At 39.8% G+C, this 14440-nt stretch overlaps 1 protein-coding gene across 1 annotated transcript; it reads left to right on the plus strand.

Moving 5' to 3' along the window:
* The first annotated feature begins 4844 nt into the window (after positions 1 to 4844).
* On the plus strand, positions 4845 to 14174 carry LOC134740832 (asialoglycoprotein receptor 2-like). The gene is made up of 6 exons (XM_063673478.1): positions 4845 to 4896; positions 5570 to 5695; positions 6460 to 6600; positions 12423 to 12602; positions 13136 to 13387; positions 14014 to 14174. Exons 1-6 carry the CDS (start codon positions 4857 to 4859, stop codon positions 14172 to 14174), a joined length of 900 nt encoding a protein of 299 aa, XP_063529548.1. The 5' UTR covers positions 4845 to 4856.
* Positions 14175 to 14440: the final 266 nt, after the last annotated feature.

Here is a 14440-nt window from a genome sequence, read left to right on the forward strand (position 1 = left end):
TTTTTAACGGTACAACTTATATACTCTTTAAATGTCATTGACACAATCATAGAGACTATATAAAGGAGCCAAATCTCTATGTATGAAAAGTGTCCATCAAAAAACAGTAATTAGGCGGCGCCACCATACACCGAAATACTACCAAAAACAACCTACGTAATTTGGTCGGGTTAGTTGTTGCCTAATATGGTTCATGTCCCAGAGACTAACGGCGCTAGCTAACCGGAGAGATTAGGAACTATTATTTAAAGCTGAAAGCGGTCACTTTTGCAACAATTCTGCCATAAGAGATTGGCATCATTTCTATACCATCCATAGACACAATTTATGAAAAGTCATATAAATGAAATATAAAATACTACTGTAGCTTGCGAGGACACCTAGGCAGATAAATCAATTTTTGAACTTAATTTAAAATACAGCTAAAATACTCGCGCAGAATCGAAAGAAGGACGATTGTAGCGTCAGCACAGGAGATTAAATAGACTGAATTTTTAGGGTTCCGTACCCAAAGGGTAAAAACGGGACCCTATTACTAAGACTCCGCTGTCCGTCTGTCCGTCTGTCCGTCTGTCTGCCCGTCTGTCACCAGGCTGTATCTCATGAACCGTGACAGCTAGACAGTTGAAATTTTCACAGATGATGTATTTCTGTTGCCGCTATAACAACAAATACTAAAAACAGAATAATATAAATATTTAAATGGGGCTCCCATACAACAAACGTGATTTTTTTGCTGTTTTTTCCGTAATGGTACGGAACCCTTCATGCGCGAGTCCGGTTTTTTTACATTTGGTTGTCTACACTTTTGCTTCATTAGTTTTAGTCAATTTAAAGAGTTTTTTGTATGTGTTTAATAATGAAGATTCAGTAATTACTAGGTAATTTGCAAATTGAAAGATTTTGGATTATAGTAAAATATTTCTAATTTATTATTAGAGTATATTATTATGTAGGTCTCTACATAATTTTGAAATTTGAAATCATTTATTTCATGTAACCATGACACATACATTCTGTTAGTAAAAAACAATTTCAAGAGGGTTAGGATACCTAAGCCTAATAACAATTATACCTATACCTAAACCTACACACTTAACCTACAAGTTACCACTGTATGGAGCCCATTGGGGAATGTAGCCCCGCACAGTGTAACATTATATCATCCTTAAGATGATGTTGGGACTGTCCCGCACCCGGCGCACCAGGGATGCGGCGCGCCTGCGCAAATAATAATCAAATATGATATAAAATTTAAACTAGAGCATAGAGTAACTTATACTAGAGCGGTACTGTCATAGTAAATTTTGTAACACCAGTAAATTCACTGCCATCTGTCGACACACTTTGAAACTAAAAATGAAGATTTATAAAAATACGATAAAATGTATTTAAATATGGATAAATGATTTTTTTATTTGCATTAATTATTTTTGTATGATTTTGACCCATGTTCTTTCACTGGTATGCGTTAAAATTATAAATAACAAACGAAACAGTCAACGCCCTCTATACGAGTGTAGGCCAAAACTAGTGGCGCCATCTGATCGAGAATCAAATTTTCTTGATTTTCGAGGCACGTTTTTTCCTTAGACTGTATCCATCTATTACGGAGTTATATCTATCTTTGACTAGAGTAACAATCAAACATACAAATTACTTATAAATTAAAAGTATAAAAAGTTGAATGGTTTTACGGTATCTTAATACTCGTATTTATGTGCGGTTTTGCGGATTAATTAAATTGTAATCCAAAATGAAATAATCCGCTTACCCAATAACTGCTTAACAAAATTTGATTAATGGTTGATCGCTTACTGCCCGATCAAATAATTAATTTACCAACCAAATCAATTTAGAGCAACTCATTATGACATTAATTGCGAACTTTAAAACTATTAAACTCTAGGTCCATGGGGTCCCAGCGCGCATAAGTTGTTTGCAGAAATCGCGAAGCGTCTGGTTGACGTAACTGGTGACCGAAGAGCTGGCGGCTTTCTCGCACAACGTATCAGCATTGCGATACAGCGGGGAAATGCCGCCAGCATCCTTGGTACAATGCCTCAAGGGCCTATTTTAGTTTTAAGCTAGTTATTAATTTCGTTTACGTAGTACCACTGTATATATCTTGTATGTAAATAAATAAACTTATTAAATTGCGAACTGATTTTGAAATACTTGCTAACCTTAAGTTGCTGATCAAATACCCATTTTGGTTCACCAAATATATATTTTTGTTCATCAAAATAGGAATATTTTGCAAATCGATTAAATAACACCCTTTTAGATTTAGGTTTTAAGTGTCATAGTTTAGTTTTATACCTAATTGAATAAATTTATTTGAACCTTATTTGCTGTCGGTCCACAGGTAGAGAGATGGCGTAATTCAATTTTATCACAGTGATATTAAGTACCGCGACTTCACGCCATCTTTATTCCTCAGGCGTACTAAATGTTAACTAGGTGACTAGGTGACTCAACGTTTTTTTAAATATGTATTTATTTTATTAGGCACATTTGGACGTAGTTACGCGAAAACGTTCCAACCCACAAGTCACTCGAAAATGAGTTACCATAACCAGGGTACTATTTTTGACATATTACATCATGTGCACACAAAGATGCTAGTATTTTTAGGTTAGTTTCATCAATAAAGTTTGACATTTCGCATAAAAAATGCCTAAAAATGCCTAAAAACCCGTAGAGGTCGGATCAAAAACTAAGTAATTAAGTCCGACTCACGCTTGACTGCACATTTCTAATAGGTTTTCCGGTGATCTATAGGTAAAGATCTATTTTGTATATTTTTTTCAAAATTTTTGGCCCAGTAGTTTCGGAGATAAAAGGGGGAGAATGGTCATTTTTTGCCTATTTTCTTGAATAACTTCTAAATTATTTATTCTAAAATTATAAAAAAATATATTTGAGATTCTCACAATGAGCTCTTTCATTTGATATATAACACGATATAATCTGAAAAACTTTATTTTTTAATTTTCTCATTTACCCCCCAAAAGTGGTCACCATGTTTAAAATTCATTTTTTTGCGTTACATGTTCGTCTTTGGGTCACAAACGTACATAATAATATAGCCTCTTTATTCCTTAATAAAACAAACGTACATATGTATACCAAATTTCAACTTAATTGGTCCAGTAGTTTCGGAGAAAATAGGCTGTGACAAACGGACAGACAGACAGACGGACAGACAGACAGACGCACGAGTGATCCTATAAGGGTTCCGTTTTTTTCCTTTTGAGGTGCGGAACCCTAAAAAGAAATTCAAAGTTGCGGCCATTTTTTACAATCTTTGACTACGAATTGATGTGATTAGAGCAAATTTTTCGTCGGACGTACCGTTTTTGAACTACAAGCAAAAAACTGAAAAAGAGCAAAAATGTTTTCACAACTCCTGGCATGGAGTGAACTCTGATTACACTACTTTTGAACCAAATTAAGGTATTAAGACGATTTCCAGCTTGCTGGGAATTCATTCCTGGAAGAAATTTAATTTGACTGGCCTTTATCGCGTATCACTTAAAAACAGCCGGGTCACGCAGTTTCGGCGTTATCAGCGTAAGTTTAAGAATAGCGTCATGCTCGCTAATATTGATATGATTTGTCGTATAAATTCACACAAGAGTATGACTCATTTATTTGTCCAGTGTGAAGAAGATACTGAAGATAGTCATGGCCAAAAATAAATATGAGTCCGAACAGTCGGATTATAAGTGGAGTTAGAAAATAATACCCAAACCGTAGGCTTTGCAAGCAATTTTAATATAGCCTAAGTCACTTTCACAAGTAAGACGTGTATCAAATGATACCTCATAATTATACTTGTATGATAAGGTGTCACTTAATCCATCATACAATTACCCAGTGGAGAGTAAAGTATGCTCATTTTACGGTACACAAAAATTGTGAACATTTAAGTAATTTAATTGTGTATATGAGACCGATCGATCCTCCACAGCGCTAAGAGAACGATGTCAAAAGTCGTGCGGCGGATTTTACCTACAATGGCACCCGCGCGCGTGCGCCCGCTCCGTGCACCCGCGGACGGACGGACAACAAAGTGGGCTTATAGGTTTCCGTTTTTTTTCCTTTTGAGGTGCAGAACCCTCAAAAATGTCATGGCAATTCTTGACGCCATCGAGGCATTTTGCCTCCTTTTACTTCGTTATAAAGAACAGAAGCGGGTAGCTTGGGAGAGGTATTTTAAATTTAGTAGGTATTTAGAATTAGTTTAATTTTTTGTGTAATCACAATTAACATTGTTATATGAAACAATTAATTTTGTGAAAAAATGATTAATGAATTGCATTTAACTACCATCAACTCAAATCAAAATACTATCAAATGATAGCAATTAATACGTACTGTATTAATTACACCTATCATTACGTTGAATGTGTTTTGTACTCGGTTGCAAATAAATAAATTGGAATTTAAATTGAATCAGTTATCCATATTTTTGTTTTTAATTTAAAAAAAAATACAAATTCAACTAACATAAATGTATCAGTCGGATTCAGACTACAGCATCGTTACTGCTGTTGTATTGCAGCGCGACATTGCTGCCGACTGCAACTGCTGTCGCAAATATCAAATAACCAGGCAACAACATCGATTTTGACATTTGCGGCAGTAATGCAGCGATACGTAAGTAAACGTCAAAAGAAGGTCATTTTATAAAGACAGTCGACCTTGATTCGTCATGTAGATAACTGATAATAAAATTAAAAGTTTAGTGGCACCACTGTCGTGTGCGAAGTCGATATAAGCAGAACATTTACGTACATACTGTTATAATTATTGTTTGTAAGCAATACTGGATCAATAAAATCTTTAAAATGGTCCAGTTTGCAAAAGTGTGTTTTGTTTTGTGTGTGTGTAAGTACATTGCGATTTTTTATTGATTTACAATAAATTTTTATACTTATTGGTACGTATACAGTGTGGAAAGAATGAATGGGCCCTGGGGGGAAGGGGAAGGTGCCTCAAAACCTTATGTTAGCTCATTTTCCTTAAGGTACTTTCCCTCCAGGGCCCATTAATTATTTCCACACTGTATATTATTGCTTCCCCTTTTATGGGCCGTGCTTATTTTTTTAACGACATCCGGAATAGTATACAAAATAGAGGCTTCCGTAGGTACTTTAAAAAACGTTTCGAAAGACATTGGAATAATAATGTTATGTACAATTTGTACATGCCACTTGTGCATTTTTTTTAAATTACAGTACAAAATCCTAAGCAAATTATACGGTTACTCACGTATTTTTAGTCACTCACGCGACATTTTCCGGAGACCTAGGCTCCCCGAAACATGTCGCGAGAGTTACTAAAAATACGTAAGTTAAACCGTAATTAGCTTAGTGTTAGTTCAAAGTGACAGTGAGTCATCTCACGACAGCTTAAATTCGATTACAGTAGAAAATGAAGTGGAGTAAACACCTTTAGTGTCAAAACTTTGAGATATTTTCCTACACCAATCTAACACTTGTTCGTTCAATCAACTTGGTAATGACAGACCACCTTATCAACTACAAATGTTTCGTTGCAGGTTTGCAGTATGTCGCTGGTAGTTCCAATACCGACTATGTGTATAAACCAGAAATGGACGGGTGGCTGCGGCTGAGCAAGGACCCCGCAACTTGGTCGGAAGCGAGCAAACGCTGTAACCAAGACGGTAACCATTCGATTATTAAATTCTAAATTTTAAAAAAATATCCATAAGAAGGCCTCAGGGCTTATCAAAATTATACTTTGGCTACTGGCTATACTCTGGGCTCTTTCAAAAGTGAATCAAATATTTAAGTACAGTGACATCATATAAAGCTATGAAAAAATCACAGCAACATTTATGAATACAACAGCCAAATACCTGGGTAAACAATATTACAGTAATCTTAAAATATTAAACATATTAATAACGGGTCACTAACGTATTTTAAGTCGAAAACGCTCGACATGTTTCACTCCGTACCGAGCAGCGTCATCAGGAGCTTGCGTCGACGGTGACGGACCGGCGCAGACAACCGCCGCCATCTGCGCCGGTCCGTCACCGTCGACGCAAGCTCCTGATGACGCTGCTCGGTACGGAGTGAAACATGTCGAGCGTTTTCGACTTAAAATACGTGAGTGACCCGTGTAAGGCTTTCCAAATATATTATAGCGAGTCTACTTAAGCGAGCACCAAATTCGCAGCGACGAAGGAGTGCCAATTTAAACGTCCTATATTCACAAGACTGATTAGCTTAGACATGGCGGTTGTATGGGCTGGTCTACGGCATCAAGGCACCAACTAATTTCCGTTGACTGCCAGAGAAAGTCTACAGCAGTGTTTTGTGAGACACTAGCAATTAGTAGCAATGCAGGGGATTTATTTTATAAAGTTTTGTTTATATTTCTATCTCTACCGTAATATTTGATTTACATGTTCGGGATTTTCAGGTGGGGTTCTCGCTTCTCCAACAACCAGCGGAATGGCAAGGGCAATGGCGTCCATGATGGTCAAAAACGGCGAGAAGTTGATGCACAGCGTGTTTACTGGGATAAACTCCATTGACAAAGACAAGTTCACTTCCCTTGACGGTTAGTAAATAGGAATTTCTGTTAACCACTTAGCTCTTATTTCGCACATCATGGCCGCAAAAAGAACACTATACTTACCTTTTAAAGTTTTGAAATTATTAGCGTTTAGAACTAAATCTACGGTGAGGGTAATTTATATATTGTCGCTTGATACTTTCATGCGAGGTGAAGCGAAAGATAGTGCTATTTGAGATAATGTTTAACGAATTAATGTCGATATTGCGTTTATAAATCATTGAAACTAAAAGAATTAACGACGGATTTTAGGCGTATAAATCGTTTGTGCAATTTTAAATCTATGGTTATTAACTTTGGCGCTTAATTCTTGTTTACGTAACGAGTTAGTACATAGGCCCTAACATATTTTGATGTGTCGCTTGATTCTACCCCTTATAATAAGGCTACAAACATGATATTTCATCACAGAAATAATCGAGCACATATTTTCATATCTAGATTGAGCCTGCATTAATAACTCTTTTAATACAGTTGCTCAAAAAGTGCTACTTTACGTAGCTGTTTAGCATGCGGAAAGTTGGTTTTCGCGAACTAGTGCTTTTTACTTTTCCAATTTTTTTAAATTTATACTTGTTCCAATTCATGACTACTTATTGATGAGTGTTAATATTAGTTTCCTTTTAACGTCGTAATCAACATAAAAAACCTACTGTTAATGTAAGAATACGAAAAATATACATATTTTATAATTTAATTACTTACCTCATCATCATTATAACACGTTTATTTTTTAATATTGAATATTGAAAAACCGTTCTTAATAAGTTGTCTGAATGGAACGGAATAGCTGCCGAAACGCCTGTCCTCAGCGCCTGTCAAAGAAGAGGCGTTTTTTCTTACTTTTACTACCTACTAAGAGGCGTTTTAAGTTTCCAAAGTTTTTATTCCTTACTTGTTGTTTTTATTATTTTTTCGCAACTGTATTAAAAAACGTCGTTCGATACACGTGCGGAAATGTACTCGCCTACGGCTCGTGGCAAGATATCTCGGTACTCGTGAAGTAATGACATACATTCCGCACTAGCATCGAAATGTACTATTTTTTTCGATTTTGTCACTTAGTTTGTTAGTTAGTTAGTTAGTTAGTTTTGCTGGGCATTTTCCGCAACTCGACATCCAATGTGCCTATTTTGCGTGAAACGAGGTAGCGCTACTCTAACCACCCCAGCTCCTCCACGAAGCCTAGCAAGGTCTTCAGGTTGCTAGTTGCTTCCTTTAGTGTGCATGGATTCCCTAGGTATTTGCTCCTATATACTTCTACCTGTTTACAGTCTAGGAGAATATGTTTTGTTGTTTCTTCTTCTGCCATGCACGCTCTGCACATGGGGCTGTCCGTTTTACCCATAATATGTAGGTGTTTGTTTAGTGTGTTATGTCCTGTTATTAATCCTACTATTTTACGTAGTTGGCTTCTTGGTGTTTTCAGTAATATTTTGGTAAGTTTGTGGTTCAGTTCCGGTAGAATTTCTTTGGTTTGCCTGCATGTCTTCATTTCATTCCAGTACTTGTTGTGCAGTTGTCTGTGATGTTGTTCTAGCTGGTTGTGTATGTAGGATATTGGTAGGGGCATGATTGGCTCGGGTCCATATGCCGGTGTTTCTGAACCTTTCCTGGCCAGTTCATCCGCTGCATCGTTTCCTCTTGATCCACTATGCCCCTTTATCCATTGTACATTGTACAGTAACAACTTTGTTGCCTTCTTTGCTCACTTCAGTGAGGTTTCGATGACATTCAAGTATAAGCTCTGAAGTAAGTTTGTCGCTGCATAGCGCTTGTAGTACCGATTTACTGTCTGACAGTATTAGTATGGTTTCGTGTTTCACTTGTCGTCTTGTAATAGCATTGCAAGCTTCTATTATTCCTAAACATTCAGCTTGGAATACCGTATTGTGTTCACCAAGGGACTTTGTGATGTGTATGTTCAGGTCCTCTGAGAAGACACCACATCCTGTCCCTTCGTTTGTCTTTGAGCCATCTGTGAATATTCTTAGGTTTATTTGGTTTAGTCCTTCTTTCGGATCTTCTGTTAACGATATGGCGTAATCTTTCCAGAAGATCATAGTTTTTGGTATTTTGTCGATGGGCGCTTCCAGCATGGGCAGTTTTAAGATCGTATTTTCATAGATCTTTTTGTGCGATGAGCTGAAAGATGTCCATAGGTTTAGATTTTTCAAACGAAGAGCTGTGGCAGCCGCTTCTTTCTGTATGTATATGTGTAGTGGCAGGAGTCCTAGCATTATTTCTAGAGCCGCAGTCGGAGTAGTTCTCATGCAGCCCGTTGCAGCCACACATGCTAGTCTTTGTGTTTTATTTAGTTTGTCTATTACTGTAGTTAGCTGGGTGCGGGGCCACCATACCACCGCGCCGTAGCTGATCATTGGCATTATTACCATTTTGTACAGCCACAGTATAATGTGAGGGGCAAGTCCCCATCTTTTTTCCACCATCCTCCGGCATTGCCAAAAGGCTACTGTTGCTTTGTTCAGTTTATTGTCCAGGTGTTTGTTCCAGTTCAGTTTATCGTCCAGGATTATGCCTAGATACTTTACGTCCTTTGAAAGTGTCAGTTTTGTGCCAAAAAGTGTTGGCATTGCATATGTACCCAGTTTTCGTTTGTGTGTGAAGAGAATTGTGTCGGTCTTTTTTGGGTTTACCGATAGGTCATTCTCCTTGCACCATTTCTCTACTATTCTCAGTGCTGTCTGTGTGAGATCGCACAGTGTGCTTATTACTAGGCCGCTGATTAGTATTACTAAGTCATCTGCGTACCCTATAGTCATAAAGTGTTTGTTGTTTAGTTTTGTTATCAAATCGTTTACAACCAGGTTCCAAAGCAATGGTGAGAGTACTCCTCCCTGGGGGCATCCTCTCATGACTAGTGCCTGGTGATTTTGATTTTCGGTTAGTCTTATTATTCTCTGTCTTAGCATATTCATTATCCATTCGATTCTGAGCGGATTGGTTCCATGTCTATGTAATGCTTGTTGAATGCTGCTGAAATTGGTCTTGTCAAAGGCTCCCTCTATGTCGATGAAGGTGCCTAGACAGGAGTTTTTCCTCGCTAACGCATTCTCTATGTTGCTTACTACAGCATGGAGAGCTGAGTCAGTTGATTTACCTTGACTGTAGGCGTGTTGGTTTGGATGGATTGCTATGTTTTTTAGAGCCGTGTCCTTCAGTTCTCTGTCACATAATCTTTCTAGTGTTTTTAGCATGAAGGACGTTAGGCTGATTGGTCTGAAAGACTTAGGATCCGAATAATCGGTTTTTCCTGGTTTTGGTAGGAAAATCACTTTCACTTCCCTCCATTTCTGTGGTATATACCTAAAGGCTATACAGCTGCACAGTAGATTGGATAGATGTTTTATTAGTATGTGTCCTCCCCACTTTAGTAGGGCTGGGTAGATTCCGTCTGTTCCCGGCGATTTAAAGTCATCAAAACTATTTACCGCCCAGGTCGTTTTGCTATGTTCTGTTATGCGTTCTGCTGTCTTCCATTCTCTTTCAGTTGGATTGTAGTTCGTTATGTGTTGTTCCGGGTCTTGCTCATTTACTACCTTGCATCCTGGGAAGTGGGTCTCAACCAGTAGCCTTTCTGTCTCTGCTGGGCTACTGGTGGTGCTATTATCCTGTCTCCTCAGGGTGCCCAGTAGTTGCCTTGGTTGGTCTGCAAGGATTTTCCTTGTTCTGTTTGCCTGTGTTACAGTGGATATGTTATCGCAGAAATTCCGCCATGTGGCTGATTTTCTGTATCTCAGTCTTTTCTTATAGTCTGTTTTAGCTGTTTTGTACTTATCCCAGTCCTCTTCAGCTCTTGTGTTCATTGCTCTGTTAAGTAACCTTCTCATTTTTGTTCTCATTCGGTCCAACTCCGGTCCCCACCAGCTGTTGTTGTTACTGCTTTTCCCTCTAGCTGATGAGGTCGATAGTGGACATGTGTTTTCGTAGCTGTCGGTAATGTTCTTAATAAGTAAGTTTACCTGTTCCTCCAACTCCTTTGTATTGCTAGGTCTGTCTGTGTGTGTGTTATTGTCTAGTTTACCTTCCAGAAGTTCCTTGTACGCCGGTATGTCCGTGCGTCTCGGGTTTCTTCTAGGTGTGGGTGTCTGTGTGTCGGCTGTTAGGTCGTACCGAATCCATCTGTGGTCGGAGCAGGATAGCTCGTCCGACACGTGCCAGTTGGATATGTGTTGAGCTGCCAGTCCTGTGCTTAGAGTAATGTCAATTATAGTATTACATCTACGAGTGACAAAGGTTGGTTTGGATCCTGTGTTTAATATATCTAGGTTAGTTGACATAAGGTATTTAACAATATCGTTACCTCTTTTGTTGTTGGTTTCCATTCCCCATAGGTTGTGATGGCCGTTGCAGTCTGCAGATATGACCAGCTCGAGCCTTTCTCGTTCGCAGTAGCGTATGAGGTTGTTCATCTCCACTGGAGGTGGTTCGTCCTCGGCCGCCATGTAGGTGGACGCCAGGACTATCTCCGGTAGATTTGAGTTTTGTGTTCTGAGGAGTTTTATGGCACACACGTCTCTGGAACAGAATTGAGTTAGTGGTTGTGCCATTATGTTACGAGATATGTATATGCAAGTTCTGGGTTTGTATTGTGTGTTATAAAATAAATTACCTCCGGTGTTACAAAGGCCGTTTATGCGTGTGTTCCTGATCCACGGCTCCTGGATCAGGGCTATGGATGTTGGGTTAACCTCCAGCCATTTTCGAAGTTGAGCCGTTGCAGATTCGCTGTGCTGGAGGTTAACCTGGAGGACCTTACAGTGGGAAGGCGCCATCGGAGGGTGTCCCTTCTGCCGCTTTTCCCTTCAGGTCTAGGAGACTTATCCCCTTAGGTAGCCCGTCTTCGTCCTCAGAGTCCAGCAATATGCCTTCCTCGAGGTCAAAGTCTTCTTGTTTTTCCGCGCTGTCCGTGTCCATAGCAGAGGGGGTATCGGGTGTGGATGTTTTTTCCGCGGTCTTGTCCTCCCCTTTGTTTATGTTCTCCTCTGTTGTGTTTTTCTCCGGTGGAGAATCCCTGAAGCGCCCTCCGCCGTGCTGGAAACGGATGTAGACTGTCCCACATAAGTAGTTCAGTCTCCTCCCTTTTTCCATCACAGTAGGAACGACGTCCTCAGGTATTCCCACAAGGAGTAGGGTGCAGGATCTCTTCTTAAGGGGGATCGCCTGGTTGAGAGTCCACTTTCTCACCATGGCCCACGGGTTCTGGAAGTTTAGGACCCTTCCCACCTTGGTAAGGTTTTCTTCCAGGGCCGGGATCAAAATACCGCACCTTGTGTTATGGACCATCTCGTCCTCCCTCTTCCCGACTAGACGGTCTCCGTTCTCGAGGGTGGCCGACTCCAGCCACTTCATCAGCCACTCTTTGGTTTTTGCGTCCTGGCACCACAGCTTCAGGTACCCATCCACAAAACTGGGTCTACCCGAGAACGCTGGGGCCTCCGCTACGGTATCCAGATCGGTCTCTATGGCCGCCTGGAAGATAGCGTCCCCGATCTTCCTCTCCATCGTTTCAGCGTCCTGCTGCGTCAGCCTGCCCGTGCGGTCGTTGGTGATCGCAACCGTCAGGTCCGTCGCTGCCGCCGCTGCATAGGAGGAGGGTTGTATCTCATTCCCCATGGCGTCTGTCTTGCGTTTGTTTGTTATTCCATAACGCAGTCCAATAGTGTGTTTATCATATATGTTCCTGGGTTATGGATAAGTAGAATGTACCTACGACACAAGCCTTATTGAGCTTACTGTGGGATTAGTTCGATCTGTGTAAAGTTGTCATATTTCTTTATTGACAGGAGTGGAAGTCTCTTCTATGCCGGTACGTTGGGCCTTCGGCCAGCCGGACGACGCAAGCTCTGACGAGAACTGCATTGAACTGATGCATGCTGGCGAGCTAGCTGCCATCAGTTGTCTAACTGAGCTGCCCTACTTCTGCCGCAAGGAGAGAAACGCTATTTGCGGCGCCAAAGCTGATGGTAAGCCCATCACAACTTTGCGTACATTGTTTTAGGGCTGAATCGGGCTGTGTTTGCAACTTTAAGTCAGAACTTGCGCACCGTAAATTGAATTAAAATGTGTTTATGTTAAGTGTAATGACATAATGATAGAAATAATTTAACTTTTACTTATGATGATGCTCTCCTGACCGATTAATCTTTTTGGATCATGGGATCAGTATCAGTTCCCGAATTTGGTTTAAGAAGCATAGAAAACTAGAGTCAGTTATTATCTGCCTTGTGTCTATTCGCATTTTTATGCCATTTATGTGAGCCAATTTATACCATTTTTTGTGTTCTCATTATTGTTAGTCATAAGTTAGGTCCCTACCTAAAATCAGCCCCGCGGGTTCCTTTTTTCGTCCGTTTTTATATGTAACCAACCATGATGTAACTTAAGTAAATGTATTCTATTCTATTCAATAAATACTTTAGACCAATTTACAAGTTCAGTAATGAGCTCGTCATCTTTTAAACATCTGTACCGATTCTTGAATGTCATATTCTGTCAGGATACGAGTGGGAGCCCCGCACCGGCAGCTGCTACAAGTTCCACCGGCTCGCGACAACCTGGGGTTCCGCCAAGGCCACTTGCCGCGATGAGGGGGGAAACCTGGCCATCATCAACAGTGACACCGAATCTACAGTCCTCAAGCAAATTTATCAGAAAAACCCGAAATATAAGATCGTTGGTGCAGAAGATGGTGACTACGCTATAATTGGCTTTGAGAAATCTACTTACGCCGAATGGGTGACTATAAACGGTAAGTAGAACACCATGTTAGCTTTAACCTAATCAGTTAGTGAGCCTAAGTTATGAAAAAGTGCAGCTCACTTAAGTATAATAATATAAATTATTACATTAAATGTGAGTAAGAATCAATGAGACTACCTCGTATAATCTAATCAGTCGAATGCCGTTCATGGAACGCTAAGATGACAACTGTTTATCGCCAAACGCCAATTGAAAAAATGCAATGTTTGGAATCGTAGGCATTGTTTAGATTGCTTATTTAAAGCCAGCTGAACAATGCATGCATTTACAATCGGGTATATCGCGAATTTATTTTGTTACCTTTATTTACCGACGTTTCGACACAGGTTTCACTGGTCGTGGTCGCGGCTAACTGACGCCCCAGCAAAATGTCAAAACAGAGATTTGTGTGACTACCCGACGAAAAGTAGATTTAAAGTGAAACCTGTGTCGAGACGTCGGTAAATAAAGGTAACAAAATAAATTCGCGATAGACCCGATTAAATATGTGAATTAATAACATAATATTAATAAAGTAAATGTGATTTAATACGTATTCAAAACGCGAAAGTTTTAAATGTTATAATGCATGCATTAGCATTATTTACATACCTATATCCCTTTTTCGTCCAACAGGAGAGTCTCTTGCTGCAGCAGGATTCCAGGGATGGTCGGCAGGCGAGCCCAACAACGGGCATGGATTGACCGAGAACTGTGGCTCCATATTTCGAGATGGTCGTCTCAACGACTGCCCCTGCTTGTACTCGTATCCATTCATTTGCGAGATTAACCTGTAATTTCTTTCTATTTTCATCTTCCAGTGTATTGATTAGTTCTTCTTCTTTTAAAGTTATGGCTTCAGCCCAGTGGGACTATTTCGCCAGTATCAAGGTATTAAGAGGTTTAAAAACGACAAAAATTGTACGGTTGTACAAGACAGTGTACGGTGACTTGTTAGCTCTTGTAAATCGATAACTAGACTTTACAAGAAGCACGTGGACTACCGGCCGTTGACTCCAAGATGGTGGTTAAACGCGCTTCAAAATTAATTCTCCATTCACTG

The sequence above is a fragment of the Cydia strobilella genome, chromosome 4 (assembly GCF_947568885.1).
Source record: "Cydia strobilella chromosome 4, ilCydStro3.1, whole genome shotgun sequence".
Taxonomy (NCBI): domain Eukaryota; kingdom Metazoa; phylum Arthropoda; class Insecta; order Lepidoptera; family Tortricidae; genus Cydia; species Cydia strobilella.

What these genes read in the sequence shown, in the direction of transcription:
- LOC134740832 (XM_063673478.1), top strand. Translation starts at nt 4,857, where the DNA reads ATGGTCCAGTTTGCAAAAGTGTGTTTTGTTTTGTGTGTGT. An exon ending in TTGCGGCGCCAAAGCTGATG is followed by an intron (nt 12,603 to 13,135) that starts GTAAGCCCATCA and finishes ATATTCTGTCAG; the next exon opens with GATACGAGTGGGAGCCCCGC. An exon ending in CGAATGGGTGACTATAAACG is followed by an intron (nt 13,388 to 14,013) that starts GTAAGTAGAACA and finishes TTCGTCCAACAG; the next exon opens with GAGAGTCTCTTGCTGCAGCA.